General features: G+C 41.3%; 1 protein-coding gene across 2 annotated transcripts in view; it reads right to left on the bottom strand.

The window, feature by feature from the left end:
* The window catches only part of PRMT8 (protein arginine methyltransferase 8), a 57,329-nt gene extending 35,268 nt beyond the window's left edge, over positions 1-22,061 (bottom strand). Inside the window, exons 1-2 of one of the 2 annotated variants that reach the window (XM_040055406.2) lie at positions 21,908-22,061; positions 20,793-20,936 (exon numbers count right to left, since the gene is read on the bottom strand). In XM_040055406.2, the coding sequence (XP_039911340.1) occupies positions 20,793-20,867 (75 nt within the window). In that variant the 5' untranslated portion in view covers positions 20,868-20,936; positions 21,908-22,061. Of the gene's footprint in view, positions 1-20,792; positions 21,349-21,907 lie in introns of those variants that run through there. The other variant, XM_040055405.1, reaches the window with a different exon arrangement.
* Between the last annotated feature and the right edge of the window lie 719 nt (positions 22,062-22,780).

Below are 22,780 nucleotides of genomic sequence, written 5' to 3'. Positions count from 1 at the left end.
TTTCAGGGGCTGAACTCCCCCTAGCATTTTCCAAGACCCATTCAGGTTTGTCATGGCAGAATGAGAAGGCTGCAAAAGTGTCACATTGCTTGAACAGCCCTGGCTTCAAACTGCAGTTGTGAAGTCTTTCTCTTCCCCTTGTATTCTGCAATACAAGAATAGCCAAACTGCACCAGTCTTGCCTCTTTTTTTCAAATGGGATGGGAACACCCTCAGTTTTATGTGTGGCTGAGAGGAGTCGCCAAGACCTGGGAATCCAGCATGGGTTCTAGGGCGGCTGGGTACAGTGAGCGCGTAGCTGGAACAAGGGTAAGTGGCTCTCCTTGTGTGCACAGGAACAAAGTTCAGTGTTGCTGGTGAGTCATGTTCCCTGCTGCTTGGGTAGATTTGGCACTATGCAATCACATAGAATGAAGAAATCCTTCCATGCTACGTTTCCCTGGGAGTAGCTCAAAGCCTATAGCATTATTTAGCAAGTCACGACTCAGCTCCTTTTCCTCCTGTAATGTGGGGCTCAGCATATAAGGAGCCAGTTTTCTAGGGCTGCCTTTGCACCAGCTTGGACTAGCTGGAGGGAGGATCTAGGTTTCTCATTTCTCTGTCTTTCCTTCTGCAGGCAACCGAGAGGACTCAGTGTTGCCTCAATACTTCTTTTTTACAGTATCACTCACAGTGTAAATTGATTAAAAGGCTGCCTTTGCATTTTTCTATGGAGTCCAACATTCAGCGTGCAAGGCTTTATAGAAGAAGTCTCCATAAGGTGTGCTGGGTCACCCAGGTAACCTGATGTAGTTCCACATGAATTCTGAATTACAGACAATTTATCATCATGGCTATGAAACCATGAATGGTGCATAAGGATCTATAGTCAGAGCATTAGGGGCCTGTTAACAGATGGTAATTAGTTCTATTTTAAGGGTGGCTAGGCAAGTCAGCTCTTTTTGTGACAAGAAAAAAAAGAAATAAGGACAAGGTCATCTTCTGAGACATGAAACCCTAGCAGTTGTTTTCACATTATGATGAGCTATAACCCAGGGAAGAACATGCTCCTGCTATCTGGAAGCCGTACGCAGAAATGTAAATTGACTGAAGGTTTTTATTGATTTTCAAGTGAAGAGAGATGTTCATGTGCCAGATTACTTTAAAACGCCTCGCATCACAAGGCGCAGCTTGTTGTAGAAATAGCAACAGAACTTATAGAAGCCTGAACTGAAAATATCAAAGTTGAATGCAGTGAAGAGGAAGAGTTTGTTGCAGATCATTGCATAAAGAGTTATGAAGATACAAAGCCAGAGAAGTGTGAACTTTTCATTGTGATTTTCTTATTGGTTTTTACTATCTTTGCTGCTGCCTAAGTGCCTGCCTTGCTGAACAGGCAAGGCAATACAAATGAATGGAAAGGAAGCAAAAAGAATTTGGTACTTTCCAGCTACAAGTGCATGAAAATCTGTTGAGGAGAGGTCAGGGGGCGTTAGAGCCTCCATTATCAACGCCCACAGTACCTTTCTTGTAGGAAAAGTAGCTGTAACACTGACTGGCCTCTTCCCCTCCCCAGCATCATCTCAACTGACTCTCCAGTGACAAAGAACAAGAACCAGAAAGTGCTAATCAACTATAAAACCAGTTATTTTTAGGCCTTTTCTCAGTATCAGGCAGTAAGCTGAACTTCACATGAAAAAGTAGAGCTCCACTATTTTTAGAGGCTAATTATTAACAAAAATAACCAGAGTATTCTATCTGTACAAATTATTTTCCTAAATTAGCAGAAAATTTAATGGAAGCCCTCCTCTGCTTAGCAAATTTCTAAGGCACTGATGTCTGAAAGTCACTTTGCAGCTGATTTACCAGTCTCTTATTCTCTTCTCACTGAGTTTCAGCTGTTTCACAGCAGCACTGTAGGAAGTTCTTCAGGAAGACATTATATTCTGTAGGCTTTGCTGAGCCTTAGTAAGCAGGAGGAAAAATATCCAAGTGACCACCTGTTCCATGTCCTAGACAAGCTTGTGATCTACGCTCAATGTAGTTTCAGATGTACTTCAGCTCTAGAGGAAGTCTCTGCCTAAGAAGTGTTCAGGTTTATTATTTCTTACCCTCTGCAGGACAAATGAGGGCAGGAAGCAGAACAAGACTGAAAAATGGCAGTTCCTGAACTGAAGTGCCAGAGAAAATCAGCACAGTGACTTACAGTTTAGTGCTGCTGCAGAGCTATCAGCAAAAGGCTACCAACATTGAAGTCCCACATTTAGCACTTCCATTTGTCAACTGGCAAAAAATAACATTTCCCTCCACAGAGCAATGACACCCTGACACTTCCTCTGGAGCTTTAGCTCACTGGATCTTAGTATGTTATAGCACAGATTTTCTCTTCATCACCTGGCAGTTTTTTTGTCCTCTGTGCTGGTCGTAAGTGTGGGTTATCAGAATTTTGCATAATTTTGTGACAGATGAAACCCTCAGAGGTGGAATATGGCCCTCTGAATCAACACTCACAATGGAAGATGGCTCAATGAAGATGGGCAAGGATGAAGTGCCTGTGAAACTCAGGGAATAATGCAGCTGCCCACAGCTGTTGCAAAGAAGCTGATTTTAAGTAAATCAACTGATAGTTTAAATTTTTCTCAATGAGTTCATTAAAAGAACATGAACACCTCCTTGAGTTAGCCAGACTTACAAAGGGGACTGTGCCTCCAGGACCCAACATAAAGTATAAAAGTTGAAAAACTAACAGAACAATTTCAGTGGGAGCAATGGGGTTGAGCTGTCTTCCGCTCACATTATCCTCCCCAGGAACTGGGAACACCCGGTGTCATGACCATGGACATATTACAAAAACACATTTGTATTAAGATTTAACTGCAGTTGCAGTTCTTATATTTTTTTTTTTAACTTTTGTTTATATTCTATTTTCAGTGTATTTTGTACCCCTCTGCTAAATCAGAAATCCCATATACTGTCAAATGTCTTCAATGGAGACATTAATAAGACATCTGATATTTAATGTTACACCTTCCATGCAGGAATTTCTTGGAGAAACTGATCAAAAGCATATTGTACTCTCATGCCTCTTAACAATTACTATTTTTATTTGTAGTTATTAGAATACAACTCTTGTGATGACATTCAAAGCTTTATTTTTTTTTAATCAGATGCAAAGAGTCCAACTGTAGTTAAATCACTGGGGAGAAAACTGGCAGAAAGCCATTTTAGCTTGTGCTTAAGATCCCCAGCTGCTAAAACTAAGTCAGTAGCTTTTTGGTTTCACAAACATGGTTAAGTCTATGAAAGCAGGAAAATTCTGACTCTCTGCTCTCTTTTGGGCACTAGAAGTTTGAGGAGACGGCTCCCCTTGAGATTTATGATGAAGGGTGCATCTTCTCCCTCCAGGAGTGAGAATGTTGGAATTTTATACTGACTGGTTTCAGGTAAGTTAAAGTATTATAAGCAGCCCAACCTGAGCTGCCTCTGCTGCTATTCACCAAGGGGCTTTTGTGCTATAATTTGCCTTCCCTTTCTTGTTGCTGCCATTTTCATAAGGGATTGGCAGCACTTTCCCTTTGTGCCTCAGCACTTCTCTTGATGCTGATTCATAAGGCGGCATATGTTATTTTGAGATGAGGGTGGGTACACGCTTGGCTAAGACAGAATGGAAATCCTTGCCTGACTTATGGACACAAAGCACAATTCTTTGTCTACAAAACACCACCTGTGACTGTCCTGACAGTTGTCAGTGCCTCTTTTGCAACAAGCAAATGCTGTTTGCATGACACGGTGTCAGCTGGAGTTGCGTCCTTCCTGCACGTCTCAGGCTTGCAAGAACAATCCTGATCCCCCCTTTCTGTAGTGGCCACATGCCCTTTCATGTTTTTCTATTGACTATCCTTCTGGGTGCTGATTGTTTCTGGTTGTGTGGAAAGGTCTGGCTCTGCCAAGAGCATCCACAGGAGCAGCTGGGTAACGAGATGTCCTTGTGCATGCATGAGTGGTTCATCCTTCCCTTTACTTGGGCAGTGATAGAGAACCAATACAAATGTCGGTGTAGAATCACTACGGACTGGAGAAGTGGCTCCACTAAGGAAAGCTGTAGAGCAAAAAGGAAATTACTAGCAACAACAAGAGCGGAAAATGTAACTGACAGTAGTAAGATCTGTATAGCTGAGCTTCTGTTCAAAGTCGTCTTCTGTTGATGCTGTGTAAATAGCTTGATCAGTGTGAAGGCTGATGTTTTCTGATTAAAGTTCTTCTGATCTGTGAATTTCACTGCTTCGTGACTTTTCTTAACCTGAAAAGCTCAGAGAGTGGATCTCAGCCTTAGAAAGGCTTTTACTATTCACAGTAGTGAAGAAACCTTGAAAAGACTGAGAAAAAGTTTCTGGGTACAGAAAGGCCTATAAAAGTAACACACTGACGCAGATTCAGTGTCTTTTTTTAGCCAGTCTTATCACCTTTCCACATATAAGGTTGGCATTATTGTTCTTTAGCCACAATATGGGCACAGCAGGATATACAGCAATGCAAAATTCTTTGTTGCATCAACCCTATCCGTGTTCTGGTGGCAGAAGAGACCTTCAGATTTTCTGCCTTTTGATGTGCTGTTGTACTGCCCTAAAACCCACTAAAATAAAACAAATTAACACCTCCCCCTAAAAAAAAAAACCCCAAAAAAGCAGTTGCGAATTACTTCAGATAACTTGGAGTTGAATAATAAGACTGAAAGTTTCAATTGGTGGTTATTTGAATGTTAACATGATCTCAGAAACAGGAATAAAAATAACAGAAAAATAACAGAAGTAAAAATAGTGTTTCAGTTCAAGGTGATTCAAGGTTTTATTGACATGGAGTGCTTTTCTTTTTTTTTTCTTTTTGGAACATATCAAGCTTCATGGGATCCTGTTTCTTTAAATATTTCCTCTGTTCATGGAGTGATTGGCAGCTGAGTGGGCTAGAGGAGAAGAAGCATCAGCTCTCACTTCTGAACTGGCTGCACATTCAGAATTAATGGGGAGGCAGAGCTTGCTGACAAGGAGAGGTTTTGAAAATGTAAAAAACAGACAAAATATAGGATTTTTCATAGACATATAAATCAGAGGAGAATGCTCTCAGAACTGTCATACAAATCAAAACACACTGTGTTTGGTCTGTTAATATAACTGAAGTTTGGCTGCCAAACCATCCTAGGCTCTGTCTAAGATCAATAGGAGGAAAAAAAGTTTGTTTAAAGTATGGTTTGAGATGGGCAGAGTCGCCATTCAGAGGTGTTTGTCTATGCTGCTTAGACAGGACAAGCAGGCCAGCAGATCAGATACCTTATTGAAGCATTTGAGTTTATGTGAGCAGATTCCAGATCCTAGCTTATCCATTCAATGTAAAATAACAACAACAGAAAATAATAAATATTTGTGGACTCAATGGTAGAGAACATTAGGACTCTATCCAATGAGTAGTGCATATTTCTCAAAATACCATGGAAAACAAATTACTGTCATCAAATCCCCCCAAAAAGGCTTGTAAAAATATTTGGGGTGGGTTTTTTTTGTTTTGATTTGGGTTTTTTTGGTGGAGGGGTTTTTTTTGAGCCACTCAATCCCTGGAAGTAAAACCATTCTGCACCACATAAAACACCACTTCTTATTTTTCTCCTTTTACTGACGACACAGCAATTTTCAGCAGAACTCTGAAGCATGTTGCTAGTTGGAGGAATGCAGCTGTTCTGCCACCACCATCAAGACGCACAAATTGTATCCCTCAAACAATAACGTCTTTATACCGTGGAGAAAGATCTAAATGGTTAAAAGATTAAGGAAGAACAATGTAAACTGACAACAGCATCTCCCCTAACTCCTTGAGGAATCCCAAATAAATAATATTATTTTCATTTAAATTCGTATTTCACCCTAAAACCAGATGATTAAGAAAGATTTTGATTTTAAATTGATGTCAGAGATAGCAAAGTCATATCCAGCTGTCAAAAAGTAAAACCAATGCAAAGTGAAAAAAACCTAAATATAGAATTGTTGCCTAGCACATTAAGTTAATTGACTTGACTTCCTTTGTTCTGTACAGTCTGTACAATCCTGTGACTTTAATAAATCACTGGTTCTTTTCATTTTATTGAGATCTCAGTTCATCAGACGTAAAAAACACCAGAGTGAATAGAAATGTGAATATATTCAACATTTCACAGGATTGAATATTTAAGAAAAAACAGACACTGTGATTCTTTGTTATAGATTCCTACATATACCAGATTTTAAAATATCATCAAAGAAGACAAATGTGATGCGTGAAATAGACATATAAAACAGTTGGATTCCCAATTTTATTATATGTTGTTTTTGCTTTCATAGAACCACTGAGCAGCTGAGGTTGGAAGGGACCTCTGTAGGTCATCTGGTGCAGCCCCTATATTCAAGCAGTACCACCTCAGGCCAGTTACCTATGAGTATCCAGATGGCTTTTCATTATCTCCAAGGAGAGAGACTCCACAACCAGCCTAGGCTATCTGTGCCAGGGCTCAGTCAGCTCTGCAGTAAAACAATATTTCCTCGTTTTCAGATGGAACCTCCTGTGTTTCAGTTTGTGCTCATTGCTTCTGGTCCTGTCACAGGGCACAGCTGGCAGGGGGAGACCCTGTGGGACAGGTAAGGGAGCCCAGGATGCAACTGAGCATCTCTATGAGCTATGAGGTGTGTAGGTGAATTTAAGAAAACAAGACCAACTATATTTAATTGCTGAATCAAAGGTGCGGATGCTTGTAAGTGATCTAAACTCAAAGAGACAAATATATTTAAATGATGCCTTTCTGCACTGGGAGCTTGTGTTGCTAACAGCTCACCAAGTTAGTTGAATTTAAACTTACTTCAGCTCAGCTGGTACTATATCTAAAATATGAGGTTGATTCTGAACTTGAAATGGAAGGGTGCATCTTCCTGTGATTCTCCACATCTAAACTGAATTTTGTCACAACACCCATACAGAGGAACAGTGAATACAATAGATGTAAAGAAATATAAATCTAGGACTTTTCCATGAAGCTGCCTTTTTAAACATGACATTTCTCTATCAACATATAAATGTATATGTACACCTATATATATCTATATGTACAAACACTTGATGTGGTATAAGACTTTAACCAGGATTTTATCATTTTACAGTGTTTGAGCCCACAGAGACATAGCTGTGTCTTCTTTGACACAGTTTTAATGAGACTAACATGAGTGCACAAAGAAATAAAAGTCATGGCACCACACTCAGTTTGAATTTTATGTAAATATAAAACATTGTGTGTATATGTATGCACACATGTATACCTGCTAAAGACTTTTGTAAGCAAGTATATTAATGTGTCTTTAAGGAACTTTGTGGCTGAAATGACAAATGATCGCAAAGTTAAGGCAGTTATTGAATTATTAAGTAGCATAGTCCTGCTCACTCTGAATTAGGGTTATGCATCACATTTGCATTTTAGTTCTTAGATGAGGAGTGGGGTAACTTGCTTGATTTGGAATGCTGTCAGAGAAGAAACTGTTGTGTGACTATCTTATGGTAATACATTCATTATCAGATTCTGGAACTACACTGGGTATCAATGGTTTTTTTAATCGTGATGGTATTTTACAGCCATGTTAAAGCAACTAATTAAATTTAAATCTGAGGTTTAAAATGTCCCAGCTGAAATGAGGAGGAAGACTTTCAAGTAGCTTTCCTTTACATGGGCGGAGTTAATTTTCTTAGTAGCTGGTACAGCTTTGGGTTTTGGATTTAGTGTGAGAACCATGTTGTTGACACACTGATATTTTCGTTGTTGCTGAGCAGTGCTTGCTCTAAGCCAAGAACTTCTCAGTGTCTCATGCCCTGTCAGTGAGCAGGTGCACAAGAATCTGGGAGGAAGCATGGCCAGGACAGCTCACCCCAGCTGGCTGAAGGGATATTCCACTGAACATCATGCCCACTGTATAAACTGGGGTGAGATGGCTGGGAGCTGCTGATTGCTGCTCAGGGATGTCTGGGCATCAGTCAGTGGTGAGAATTGTGCATCGTTTGTTTGTCTCTCACCATCCATTTTATTAAAATTATTATTAGTACTAGTGTTAATAGCACTGTTGCTGTTATTATATTTTACATTCTTTCAATTATTAAACTCTTCTTAGCTCATGAATTATGCTTCTTTTTTTTTTTTTTTTAATCTCCTGAATCTCTTCCCCATCTCCCTGGGGAAGAAAAGGAGTGAAGGTACTTATTTGCCAAATGGGGTTAAACCACGACAGTCTGCTTAGTAATGGACAAAGAAAGAATAATCTTTCTGCAGACTACAAAGGTAATCGTGTGTAAGCATGGGACTAGTCCCCATTTATAGCAAGGACAACATCTATGTTCTTAACCACCCTGTAAATTTAGCCTAATGAACTACACTTGCTCATATTTGGCCATTAAATGCTTTTGGTGTTAGTTTACCCAGTGCGAGAAATTTCATTGGAAGAGACCGAGATTAATTATCTGTCAATTCCAGGCTTGGTACTATATTTTTTTCCCAGGAGGGCAGCAAATGCCATAATTGACTTCAATGTGTTTTCAGCAGTCATTTAAGAAAATGGATATGTATCTAACATGCAGAACAAAGGTAATATCTCTAGTTTCAACAGAATTACTCTTGCTCCATATTACACAAGGTAGATGAGGAGTGTTTTTAAATACCCTGCTGCTATGGACTTGATTCTACAATAAATAATCATGCTGAGTGCTTCTGACACACATGAGCAAACTAGTGTGTTCAGCATTTCTTGCATTATTAATCAAACATCTACCGAAATGTTCAGAGAGCTTGAGTGATTTGTGTTAACTACAGTGGGTTCTGAACCACACCTATTAAAAAGTATCTACACTGTGTATTTCAAAAGCAGCAATTGAGAGTTGTGTTGATATAAATCAGGCTTTTGTAGCTGTGTGTAAATGATCAAATAAGCTTTTGATATCTTACATCCATCTTTTAATCACAGTTAAGAAAGCAGTACAAAAAAGTATGCTCCTAACATTTTTATACAATTGCAGAACAGAATGATGAAAACTCTATTCTTGAGCAAAACCACCGGTGATTCATCCTCTTAAATCCAATTTTATATATAGATGTGAATCTATATAAACCAAAAATAATTCTGCTGAAACTGATGGATTTACATGAGGGTAAACCTGTCTTGAACTTAGAATGCCTTTGTTTTCTAGTAAGCACGGTTAGAAAACTCAGTTTTTCCAGGTGGAGATAGTCTTGCAAACATAAATACTTTTACCTTCCCTTTTACAAAGCAACGAAGACATATTTTATGGGCACTGAGAAGCATTATTGGTATTCTGTTGAGAAAGGTACAGACCTAAAAAGATTGAAAGATGGCACAGAGATTTTTTTTCTTCAATAAAATAGTGGTATTGAGGTTCTGAGAATAGTTTCACATTTTCATGAAAAATCTCACAGTAATAAGTGCAAGCACCTTCTTTACTTAAAATCCTTATCTAGCTTTGCCTCCCATTAAGTTTAACTGATTAAAAAAAATTCTCTTAGAAAAGCAGGACAGAAATTGAATGCAAAATATGAAGAAAACAGAAATATAAACCCATTGGCCTAGTTTTATAATTTTTTTGGCTAACCTTCATTAAACAGTTATTCCAGATGTACACACTGTCATGGTGCTAGTATTATTATTCGTTACAGTATGTTTGAAAAGTCTAAGAAGTGTGAGATGGAGTTTGGCACAGGAGGCTTGAATTAATCTCTTGGTGCTGAATAAGAAATTCAGATAGGTAGCAGGATGCATGCTTTGAACAGCCCTGTAAAGCACAAACAGCTTTTGGATTTAATAGAATATAAAGATTCAGCTATTTAGATATTAATAGAAGGGTAATGTAGTTGAAATGGCAAGCTAGGAAAATGACCTTTACAGTAATACTTCAAGTTCAGCAATGACAATGTGCCTATGAGGTGAGATGAGGTGAGATGAGGTGAGTTGGAGCTGAGCTGCTGCCTAGAACCCTGACATGGAGACGACTGAGGAATATTGCACGTTGTCCTGGTTCTACTCGTTGGAGTGGAAATTGGGGTGGATTTCAGGTGTGTGTGCAAAGGTGTAAGGGTTGGTGAAAAGTTTCCATTGGCAGAGTCTCTGTCACAGTATTGTAAGTCCCTTATTTGTGAGATTACCAATTGGTTAATCATTTGTGAGACAATGCTGGTAAGGGCAAATTTTAATGGAGAATTTCAAGGAAGCTTTAAAATACACACCTTGATAACTAATTTAAAAGAGTCTTGTTTTTTTTCTATGTTAATGCTCTTTCTTTTTTCATCGGTGGGGGTGAATCACCGACCTACAACTACATACTGTCTCCTCTTACTTCATAACTGACTGATCTGTCAAAAAGCAGTGAATGTTGGGCTTATTCACTTTGACAGAGAAATGGAGATTTGCATCAGACCTTACAGGCTGTTGCAACCCCCCCCTGTTATTTCCTTATTGACAGGCTGTAAAAGGGTAAATTGATTCACTCCGCTGAAGGCCTCCTGCTACCTCTGCCTACAGCTCCTTGATCCCTGACATTTGTTAAACCTGACAATGGAACAATGATCTGCAAGTACACAGGCACCGAAGGGGGGGGTGTAAGGAAAATGTGGGCCTGTGGCTAAATGGAGCAGAGCCCTGGGGACAATGGATGAGGAAAAGGCCAAGCTACTCAGAGCTTTCTTCACCTTGGCCTTTGCTGATAAGGGCAGTCTTCAAGGAGTCAGAGTGATTATGTGACTTTTTGATAATGAATTTAAGTATTTCTACTGTTCGTGTGTTTCTCTGTATTTTGACTGTATTTCCCCCTCCCTCCCTCCCTTCCTTCCTTTCTTCCTTCCTCCCTTCCTCCCTTCACCTCCTTCTCCGTTCTCCCTTCCTTCCCTTTTCACTCTTCCTTCTTTTTTCTCTCTATCCACCTGCCCACCCACTTTTCTAGCTGCCTTTTGTCCCTCTTGCCTTTTCTTTTCCAACTTTACAAAATAATTTCATTATATAGTTTGACTTCCAGTAAATTTGCGAAGCATTCTGTTACATGGCTAAATATAGTACTATATGAATATAATATTTTCCAGAACAGGGCTTTTACTTGCGGGTAACTTTACACTTGCCTCTTCTAATCCAAAGAATCTAAGAGATTCATCAAACTTACACAGATCTGAAAAGGATTCAGTTGAAATATCAATCTGCAACATACATTCTTGCACACTAAAATATCCCTCTCCTTGTGTTCCCTGCCCAATAGCTGTTTTATATCTCAGTTTTGCTGTTTTCCATCATTAGTCTGCTTCAAGCTTGCAGAGGGTTTACTGGATTTTACCAAAGCCAACAAAACCGAAAGGATAATGATGGCCTTTACCTTTTTTTAAGGCTCAACAATAGGCAAGCATCCCTAGCAACTGTGGAAAACCCCCTGCTCCTAGTAAATTTGGCTAATCCTAATTAGGTTTAAAACACTGTCCCTTCTAAGAAGACAACTATACTGTGATGTGATTACCTCTATCTCATTTTATTTCCTTCTGAAACAGTTATTCCAGATGTACACTTAGACAAGATGCAAACTGTGGGCAGTAAGAAGGAGTGCTACTTTTTAGATTTGACCTCTCCTAGGGAAAATATGAAACTATTGTCCCAAAATACTGAAGTAAAACATGCCAGATATACAACTGGCCTCAGTCACAGGGATTTCTGCAAAATACACTTTACTGACACTACTTGGCCATGTGCATTAATCAGTCAGTCTTCCACTAAGTTCTTTCATGTCGGAAAATATTCTTCCTTTCCATTCTCATAACAATTTCTGCACAGCCATTAGTTAAAAAGAGATAAGCAAGATACAATATAATATAATGGTCGTGGGCCTGAGAAGATGACATGTAAGAAGAGGTTACTGTGTGCTAGACTTGATTTGTGAAAGAGGAGACTTAGGGACAATCGAATAGCAGCCTGCAAGTACTTGATAGATAGTTACAAAGAATGTGGAAGTGAACTCTTCTAAATAGCAGCAGATGAGATAATGAGGTGAAAAGGTCACAGCCTGCAATTATTGAGATTCAGATACAACAATAAGAAAAACTTGTCCTCCGAGAGGTCTGTGCAGCCCTGGAAGATGTTACCCAGAGAGGAAGTGGAATCTCTGTGCTTGGAGATTTTCAAGACTTGGCCAGAGACAGCAATGGCCAAAATGATCTAATGCTGATGACTGTTCTATGCTGGGTGTGAGGTTGCATGAGATGGTCTACAAAAATTTGTTCAAATCAACACATCTGTGTTTGTGCCACACCACTGTGATCCCTATTTATACGGGACTCAGAGGTGTCACTCCTGATACATCCTAATGTAAATCATATTAGGGTAAAATAAAAAAGTACAAATACTGTACTTCAGACAGGTTAATGTCTAATATGGGGCACAGTCATGAGGTATATAGTCCTCATATAGAAGCAGTTCAGAATGAGTTACAGGAAGGGTAAGTTACTTCCCTGCTTGTGACTAAGGAAAAGAACATCAGTAGCTGGTCTTTCTCCCAAGCTGCGGTCGGATTTCACAATGGATTGAGGAATAGCACAAGGACGCAACTAGAAACTGAAACAGATGACAACATCTCCTCTCTTCCTATCTAAATGAGAAATTAAGGTCCAAAGCAGAAATAAGTTTGAACTGGTGGATTGTTGTTGGAAGGCCCTATCTTGGTCACATATTATTCTGGGCTCTGAGACCGGGTCTGAGCCTTCCTGGTCCTATTGGAAGCAATGAAACAAAATCTATCTGGCCAAAAAAGGACAAGAAGGACAGGAGAACTGTGAGGCCACACATGACCCCAAGTGTGCTTTGTGGCCACTGAGGCAACATTTCAACACTACTCCTCGGAGACCACGACATCACTGCTTCCCAGTCAGTAGAGGTTCACTTTCATCATACTGACACGAGAGACTGAAGTGCTACTTTTCCTTTAAAAAGGGGGACAGCGAAGGAACTGTGGCAGAACATCTCAGATGTGCTTGGTACCTTGGGACAGGACAAGGAGAGCACTAGGAACTGAAGTGCGTGGTCTAAAACGATCAGAATGGGAAGTTTGCCAGCTGCACTATGCTGAAGAGTTTGGCACCAGGAAAAGCTGAGGAGGACAGTGGTATAAAACAACATCTTAGAAAATACCCACTTCCATCTTCCATGCCCCTCTTTCAAGGTGCCCCCCGCCCAAGAAAAAAAAAAAAAAAAAAAGAAAAGAAAAAAAAGAAAAGCTTAAGAACTTAAGAAACTCTTTCTCTGTGAGCAATGATTAGAAAAAGTGGTAATGCCTCTTTTTAAACAAGAATTCACCCAGTGAGGAAAGGACCCAGGTACAGTCCTCAATGCACACAAACTTCCAAAAGCATGTACTGCAGGACAGGACATTTTAACTGAGGGAGAATGGTATTCTCTTCACCTTCTTTATTGTTTCTTTGTCAAAAATTTCAGCTAAACAATTTGTTCTCACCTTAATATCATCTCAAATGTTTTATTACTAAAATATTCTCTTCATTTTGGAAAGAAAAACATTGAGATTTTATTTATGATCACCTAGCATTTCACACTTAAAATACAAAGGAAAATTATCTTTAATTTCTGCACTTAACAGAATTTTCAGAAAAGTGAACTTGGCAGCGAGTGCTTCTGAAAATGAATCTGCCTTATTTCCAATTCAGGTCTTTAAATCTCTGAATAGTTGATGCAAAAAAATGAAGATAAATAGATTTTCTACTCCAGATTTTTACAGTGAGTTTCCATTTTTATAATTATGTAAATCATGCAAAATACAGCATTTTGCATGCCTTTTAAAATTTTGGGGGGTTTTATTTTTCAGAACTGGGACTTAACAAACCTAGTTTATAAGAAATATGTAAAGCTATAATCGTTGACATTACTGTACCTCTTAAATCATAGAATCAATCACCAAATCATGGAGTCGTAGCATCATAGGGTAAGCTGAGTTGGAGGGGACCCATCAGGATCATCGAGTCCAGCTCCTGGCCTTGCACAGGACCATCCTCAAAAATCATACCCTGTGCCTGAGAGCATTGTCTAAATATTTCTTGAAATCTGTCAGGCTTGGTGCTGTGAACCACTTCTCTGGGGAGCCTGTTCCAGCACCCAGCCACCCTTTGGGTAGAAGACTTTTCCTGATATCCAGCCTAAGCCTTTCTTGACTCAGCTTCATGCAGCTGTTCCTTCAAGTCTTGTCACTGGTCACAAGAGTAAAGAGATCAGTACCTGCCCCTCTGCAAGTTTAACCTCAGCTTAGAAGTGACATAGTAAGAATGAAGACATGCCCATCCTATGGCTGTTGCTGTGAAGTGACTCAGCTCCCATGTAAGACCCTGAAAGAAATAACATGCCAAAAGGCTTCATGAAGCCAGCCAGGACCTGTTCAAGGAGGCAGGAAAGAGACAGGTAGGCTGAGATTAATCAACAATTGCTCCATTCTGGCATGGGGAAGACACCCTTGAGGTCCTCAGCTCAGGCACTTACTGAGTTGACTTACCTCTTTGCTTCCTTGACCTGAGCACTTAATTAGAGCTTACTCCCAAAGGAAAAACAAAAATATGGAAAAGACCCATTTTATCCAAAATTTCTGGATTAAAATAAAGATGGAATTAAATTAGTGCTCAGGGCATCAGCTAACAGGATTCTCTGTAGAATCAGAGGCAGGAGCAACAAGTTTCATTATTCACCCCCTTCAGCTCTTCATTATCTCACCTGTCAAGGGACTAAACTTTGTTGCAAACTCAGAAAGGCTGAGGCAAAATCTTATGAAAATAATAATTTCAATGGTTTTTTACCTTTAAGTATTTCTCTGCTCTGACTTTACCAGTAAAGGCACAAGCCTCCATCTTTCACAATCAGGTTGAGGATGGAGCTCTGGAAGGGGTGCGAATTGGTTGTGCTAGGCTCACTTTTTGCATGGATGTAGAACAATTACAAAGTCTATCACCTACAGAATATCTTGTGCTCTTCTCTGAAGAATTCAATGTTTTTCACAAAGTGAGGTTGGCAAAAAAGTATCATAAAGACCTGCTCGTTAGCATGGAAGTCCTCTTTCAGCATTGGCACAAGGACACAATGTGATTTGGCCCATGATGTCACCAATACAAACCGTACCTTTTCTAAAAATCCCTGTCTTCTTGACACTAAAGTGTTACTCACTAAAACAACCCCTTGCTGGCAGAGGATGAACCATGCTAAGACATCTTGATCTTGAAACTCTGCTTTGAGTGATTGCTGCTATTCTTTACTTGAGCGTGTTTCTTCATCGTATCTCTATTATTAATGCCAACTAAAATCTATTTCTTCAGTGGGGCCAAAATATCATGGTCAATACCTTGAACTTTTAGTATTAAATTTGAGAAAGGAGTGGAATGCATTCAGCTATATCTTCAGCTGGCTAAATTAATGTTATGCACAGCTGAAGTTGTAGAAGATGGCTCAGAGCCATATTTCTGCTCCCCCACTCTTGAATTGGCTAGGAACCATAGAAAGCACCTGTGGCTATGTTAGAACTACCTAGTACTAGCCTAATAACATGGGCAACTCAGCTCTAGTAGGAGCATTGTAAAGGATCAAAATGTGCTGGAGGTGGAATATTCCCTGCTTAACTCAGAGCTGCCTCTCTAGCCCTTGGGAATTTGGCTACAACCACAGGGAAGCCCTAACATCATGGGTCAGCTTTCTGACTGCCTTGTCAGCAGCACAAAACCTCTGGATCATGAGCCAGTGGCCTGGTCTCTGTAGCTCACCTACACTACTTGCACGCACCCACAACTTTTCTTGTTCAAAGTTATGTGACACAGGCACGTGGCCACTCACTATGGCTGAAATCTGTGTTGCAAGCTGCCTCCTCAGCTGGCTCTGTGACACCAGGCCAGAGCTCTTGTGACTTCTGTTAGTCTAAGATGTACACCATACAGCACTGCCATTTCTCTCTTGGGTAAACATCACCCACTCATTAATGTTCATTCATATATGCTGTAATTTAATAACACTAAATAAGAAATTTCTACAACACCTTTCACTAATGAACCACAGAATTCAATAAAATGAATGGAAAATCTTAGAGGGATTTAATTCTATCTGCAAGATCACCCAGAACAATAACCAGGAGCAAAACTTTGATTTACTGGACAAAATCAGTCCAATTCTCTCTGTTACACACACTCCTGCTCTGCTTCTGTTAAATTCTACTTTGGTAACTTATTAAGGAGAAATCCCTCCTCCTACTCATAAATCACAAATAGAAGCTCATGGTTTCAATAGATTCTATAATATTCTTTTCCCCCCCTCAGTAGTGGTATGACTAGATTTCATGCAGATAGAGGACTTTAACCTCCTTACTTCTGACAACAGAATAGTCAGTTACCTTTGCTGACCTGGATCACATAATCCCAAATCAGTTTCATTCATCTTCATTCATGTTTAGGGGAATACATCTATTAGGCTTGTTACCCTAAATCTAACCAAAGCCCAAGGGTTGCATAACAGGACATTCAGAGAGGACTCTATTACGCTACCATAAATAAATTAACTGATCTCTCTATTCTTAGCAATGAGACAGGAATCTTTTCTCTCTACAGACGCTGTGAAGTGTTCAGCACAAGAATTGCTTTTTATGAAGTTACTAAGCAATTAGATTGTACAAAACCAGATCAGTTTCTAGTTCTAGGATTGTTTCACTCAGACACTCGCCTGTCACAGGTAGATACCTTTTGGATCTGCACATAAACCCTGGCACTTGATGCTATTGCAGCACTTTGTTGTTATTGCACCCTCTCAATACTTAAAGGGGGACTATAAGAACAATGGGGACAAACTTTGTTGCAGGACCTGTTGTGATAGGACAAGGCATAATGATTTTAAACTAAAAGAGGATGAATTTAGACTAGATAAGACATAAGGAAGACATTTTTTACAATGAGGGCGATGAAACACTGGCACAGTTTGCCCAGAGAGTTGATTAACACCCCATTCGTGAAAATATTCAATATCAGGTTGGATGGGGCTCTGAGCAACCTGGTCAAGTTGAAGATATCCTGCCCATGGCAAGGTGGGGGGAGTAGATGACCTTAAATTTTCCTTCTGACTCAAATTGTTCCATGATTTTATGACTGTGTTTCCTTCACCTGGTACAGGTTCACAAGTCACAGTCAGGCACATCTCTTGTGAAATCACACTTCTTTCAGATTTTTTTCTCCATCACTGATACCAGGCCTGAGGATTCCAAATAATATATTTAAAATAAAAAAAAACCCCAGAACCCAAAATCTACAGCAGGTCAGAACCACGAATTTTGCAGAACCCTTGTGAGTATGTTCTACAAAGAACAGTTTCTTTTTTACCTTGTTTTCTGTCAGAGTGTCTTTAATTATTTGCAGAGAATGAAATTCTGTTATTTATGTAAACAGTCCTGTTTTATTTAGACAAACCTCCTTTCGTGACTACAGACACAGAGGTTCATTTTTGTATCTGTAAGAGAGATTCAACAGCTTTCATTCCAGTGGAACATCTCTTAAAATTAATGTGATGGTCATGGGCAATAAAGATTTTCTACTTCTTTTTTTCCTGTGTGCTGCAGACATGGATCTGAAACCATTCTGGCAAGTTTGCTATTAGCAGGACCCCATGGTGTTTAGTGAGGGTCTAAATACAAAAATCTTAAGGGTTTTTTCCCTTGACTTTTATTTTTGTGCAAAAACACTGTGTGTTCTCAGGGTACTGTAAACACATACAACAAACCACTGGTCCTACATAAACTCTGGCAGATAGATTGGTATCAGGCTGTTGTCAGTGGAATAAATTGAAAAACCATTCTGATAGTTGTGATATTCTGATCCAAGGCCCAACAACACCTGTGGATGGGTCCAACACTTGGACTCACTGGACCATGTTTTGTATCAAGATATAAGGCTGTGGGGACACCAGTGATGTAAATGTCTGTACAGTTGGAGTGCACTTCTCTAAGTTTCCTGGTAACACAAGGTGTCTTCCTTGACTGGAAAGTAATGCTAGTGAGAAATTGATTTTCTGTTCTATGTTTTTGCTTGAGGAAACAGTGAGTGCCATTTTATTGTAGCTTTGTTTTTTTCCTTGTCTGCGCCTGTTGTCATCATTTCTTTAAGCTCTTTAAGCTGAAGAGGTAGCAGCTATGGGCAACAGAGGGTAGTCAAGAGAATAAAAAGATATCTCATGCAGTGCCCCTGTTCCTTGACTCAATGTATTGTTTTAAACTGCCCTATAACTGAAAGAGTATACTTGCCATATTTGACCAAAACTTTGATAAATGTTCTTAGTTGCGGTAGATTAAAAAAAACCAAACAAACAACCCACCCAAAACATTAAAAAGATATTTTGAAGCTATAACAAGTAAATTGGGTCAAATCAATCTAAGCAAGAACGAGAAGGTCTTTGGCATAATTTGGTAGTAGGGCATTCTGACCAGTTGTTAAATGTTTTAATTTTTCATCTCTCATTACAGCTAATTTTTTTTTATATCGTGCCTATATCATTGTGACATCAAAATTCTTCAGAAATTTAATATCAAATAATGAGTATTTCTGGTACCCCATTTGTTTCAAATGAAGCAAATTTATATGAATTGTTGATTTTCCCTGACACTGTGGTAAGTCCAAAAGTGAGATATTTTGTCCTGCATTCCTTCTGCCAATATGAGTTAACTCATATTTGTTAACTTCAGGAGCGAAATAGAGAAATACAGGTTTGAAGGTCAAACTGGTATCATATGACTTAGCTAAATATAGATGCTTGACGAGTAAAAGAGCTTCACAGGTCTTGGCATATTTTGCTTGGTGCACTTCTACCTCTGCACAAATGCAGACAGACAACTTCTTTCCATTCATATCAGAAAGAAGAACATCAGTAAACCAGAAAACATCTAGGCAGAGGTTACAAATCTATCCCTCCTGATTTCCTGAAGGTAGAAGGGGAACAGGATATGCCTCTTCTGCAATATTTTCCCTCTCATTTCACAGGTCTGTCACTGATGGATACTCTGAGGAGACGAAGCACAGCACTTTAATATTCTCCTTACTTGTATGCAGCATTGGAATGAATCTGTTTTTGTTAAAAAAAAAATCCTTCTCCGTAAAATAACATTGCAGTTTGTGCAGCATTGCACAAGTGGGAAAACATGATTAAACAACAAAAATGTGCTAAAAGTGAATGAAATAGAAGAGGAATCTTTAAAGAGCCCTTTTCACCCATTTTCCCACTATAAAAACAATTTCCATTGAAAAAAATGGCTTTGAAAGGAACTGTCTGTGCTTGTACATTTCTCGTTACAATCCTGTCCTGGGATCTTGGGATCTATAATGCAATATGTGCTGTCAGGACTACGACAGTTTACAGATGTGCAACCAGACTTCTCGCTATTTATAGATGCCTCTTCTGCAAACAGTACTTTATGGGGTTGTAGTGCAGTAGCAGGCACGTTCTTTGATTTAGTGCTTACTTCAGATCCATTTAAGAAAATTTGGCTCTTCACCTGGCATGGCAAAGGAGGCATATTTATGAAGGTCATGCAGAGAGAACACTATTGTGAAGAGAAATGTGGATGGAATTCATGAGCGAGCAGGACACCTACTGGGAGGACAAACTGAAAGGAGGAGACGTTTGGCAGAGAGGTGGAAACAATAAAGAATGGAATAGTCATGTGTTCACAGTGGGTTTTGCTCTTTATTCCCTCTGCAGGGTAACTGGGGAAAAGGTTCAGTGCTGCCCTGCAAGGGCAGAGCTGTAAAGTTGTTTGGGGAGCAGTGTCCATGGGGTCTGTACATGGCTGTGCTGCATCTTGCTTAAGCATGTGTTAAGTGTTCAGTCAGACTGCTAGGCACAGTCTATTAATAGAAACAGCGAGTTTGGCACACGCTCGCACTTTCGCCTGTCTCCTTCTCAGACGCTCCCAGAGATGCTGGGACCGCATCCTGCATCCTTCTGCTTTTCCAGACCTGAGACTTCGCACACTGCTGTATCCCTTGAGAAGTCTCAGTGAGGTCAAGACAGCCCCAGACAAGTAAACAGGGGCTGCTCATCCCCAGTGTTGAGGAAGCAGAAGGTAACGGGTGGGGGACCGGCGGGGAGGGGGATGGGGGATGGATTCCTTGCAGAAAACCTGAGAGCTCGCAGGGTACCCTCCCGGCCTGAAGGCAGTGCAAAGCTATTTTCGGCACTGCCCAGGCCAGCCGGACAGCCCCCACCTCGGGCGGCACCGCTTGGTAACATCCAGGATGCTGCAGAGACACGGACGCTCCCAAAGTCCCCCCAAGCGATCCCAGCCAAGGCTGCCGGCGGAAAGCACGGGGAGCTGGCCAAGGTGCTGCCGCAAGAGACGGTCTGTCCCTTTCGGCGGGTCCAACACCCCGATCGCCGCCGCCCGCCCCTCGCCGCCCCGCGGAGCCTCCGCTCCGCACGGAAACACAACTTCCCGGGAAGCGGCGGCGGAGCGGCGGCCCCGGGCAGCCCCGAGCGCCCGCAGGGCTCGGCGCCGGGCAAACTTCTCTGCCTAGGGGAACGGAGGGATCGGGGGGGCAAGCGGGGGAGAGAGCGGGGGCAAATGCAGGAAAGCACAGCAGCACGGCAGGCAGGAGCTGGCCGGAGGGGCCGGGAAAGTTGTTCCGCACTTACTGCTGCTTCTGCCCGGGGATGAGGGCTCGGGTCTGGGAGAGCGCGGCGCCGGCTCCGGCTCGCATCCTTACTCACCTCGGTGCTGTCGGCAGCGTTCTCCGCCATTTTCCTCCTTAGGAGCAGGCAGCGGGAGGAGTGTTTCATTCCCATAAGAGCTAGCCAAGGGGTTGGGGCTTCGGGGCTGGTGTTTTGGTTTGTGTTTTCAAAGATCTCCAAACACTGGTGTGCGCCAAAGGACAGGGAGATAAAGAAGAAGAAAAAAAAAAAAAAAAAAAAAAAAAGGAAAACAGCAATAAATCAGTCAGCTTTGTCCTTTCTGCGTCGTCCACAGGAATGTTTGTCTCCTCTTAGCATCGGGAGCTCCTCAGGCACTTTCAAGTCCTCCTCTTTTCTCCCTTCTCCTCCACCTCCAGCGAGTTCTTGGGGTGGGCAGAGAGAGGCGGCACACACTCTTCAGGTTAAACTAAAAAGCTGTCGGGCTATGAGTCCTCCCCTTCAGAGAAAGCAGGCTAAACAGGAGAGAAGCACCAGCTAAACTGAACTTGGGCGTGCAGTGACCAGCTGGGCATCTTTGTGTCCTGTGGCTACTCTTCCAGAGGCAGAGGGAGCCAGAGACAAAGCAACAGGACAAGGAAATCATAGCCCTTTATTTTCCTTCTTTGGGCTTCTTTCTTTCTCTCTATGTCCCAGGACACTTCCTTTAAAGATGGTCACAGAATTTGCCACCCTCTTTCTACGAATGTTTTCTGAAATAGAAATCCCTTCTCCTCCTCCCTCCCTTCCTCCCTCCTCCTACCCTCTCCCTTTCCCTCTCTTTTCCCCTTCCCTCTCCTCTTCCCTTCCCTCTCTTCTCCCTTTCCCTCTCCCTACCCCTTCTGCTCTTGGGCAGAGCTTGGTGCCCCTCACTGGGAATTGCATTCACGTGTCTTTCATAGAAAAAAAAAAATATAATTTCAAGCTCCCCCCACCCATCGCCTACACCCTCTCGCACACAAGCACGCATTCACACGTACGCACACACGCGTTGTCTCCCTCTCACACAGACATGCACAATTTTTTTTTTCTCTTCCTCATCCCTCCTCTTCTTTTGAATCAGCAACACTTTTCTTTGCAAGGACTCTCGGCAAGGCTCTTAGAGAGCAACCGAAGAAGTCTGCTCCAGCTTCTTTCCTCCGAGTTAAGTAGCAAACCTGCTTTCTTAATATATCTTCTCGTGTGTGTGCTCCCAGCTCCTGTTTTACTTGAAGTTTTTCGGGAGGATCCACACTCCGTCAGATAGCCGTGAACTGTAGGAATATAGTCCCGATCCGGCTGCAGCTCCTGCTGAAAAGGGGGGAGGAGGAGCTGGGGGGAGGAGAGGGGAAGAGGCGGAGGGAGAGGTCTTGCTGGGGAGGGAAGGGAAGAGGCTAAAGGTGATTTGAACTTGTTTTTAGCCTTTTCCTAATGACATCTTCCTCTGTAGGAGTGCATCGCCACCTTCCCCACACGTTTATTTTGCTTTCACTCCTCCGGGCACTTTCTAGTTCTGAGTTGCCAGCTGGGAGGATTGGGTTTACCTCACTCGTGTTGCTGTGGGTAAGGGCGGGAGAGGGGGCGTATTACATAATTAATCCTTCCAACTTCACTTTCCGCAGCTCCATCTCCAGCCCACTGTTCTCACGTTTCTGTTTTGTTTTTGTACGGAGGAGGTGAGAAAATAATGCTGGTGTGTGGGTGTGTGGTGCTTGAAGGATTTCAAGGACCAGAACAGGATTGCTGCTCTCTGAACAGTTAGAAATTATTTCCTCTGGGGGTGCCAATGGAGACCTGAAGAAGAGGTTTGAAAGATTACTTTTGATGCATATTTTAAGGATATAGCCATCTCAGATGCTTCATCAGCAACAGATTTTGATAGATTTGGGGGTTTGAATTTTTGTCTGTTGCAGCCTATTTTAATATCTTTCAATTAGAGTTTATCCTCAGCTGACCTCTGGAATACTGACATACCATGAAGTACTGCCAAAAAACAGGAGGTCCCTGGGCACACAGGAGGCAGAAATAGTCCTGGGGGTGGGGGAATGGAA

The sequence above is a fragment of the Hirundo rustica genome, chromosome 2 (genome assembly GCF_015227805.2).
Source record: "Hirundo rustica isolate bHirRus1 chromosome 2, bHirRus1.pri.v3, whole genome shotgun sequence".
NCBI lineage: Eukaryota > Metazoa > Chordata > Aves > Passeriformes > Hirundinidae > Hirundo > Hirundo rustica.
The sequence above is the reverse complement of the archived record's forward strand: the minus strand, read 5'-3'. Positions and strand labels throughout refer to the sequence as shown.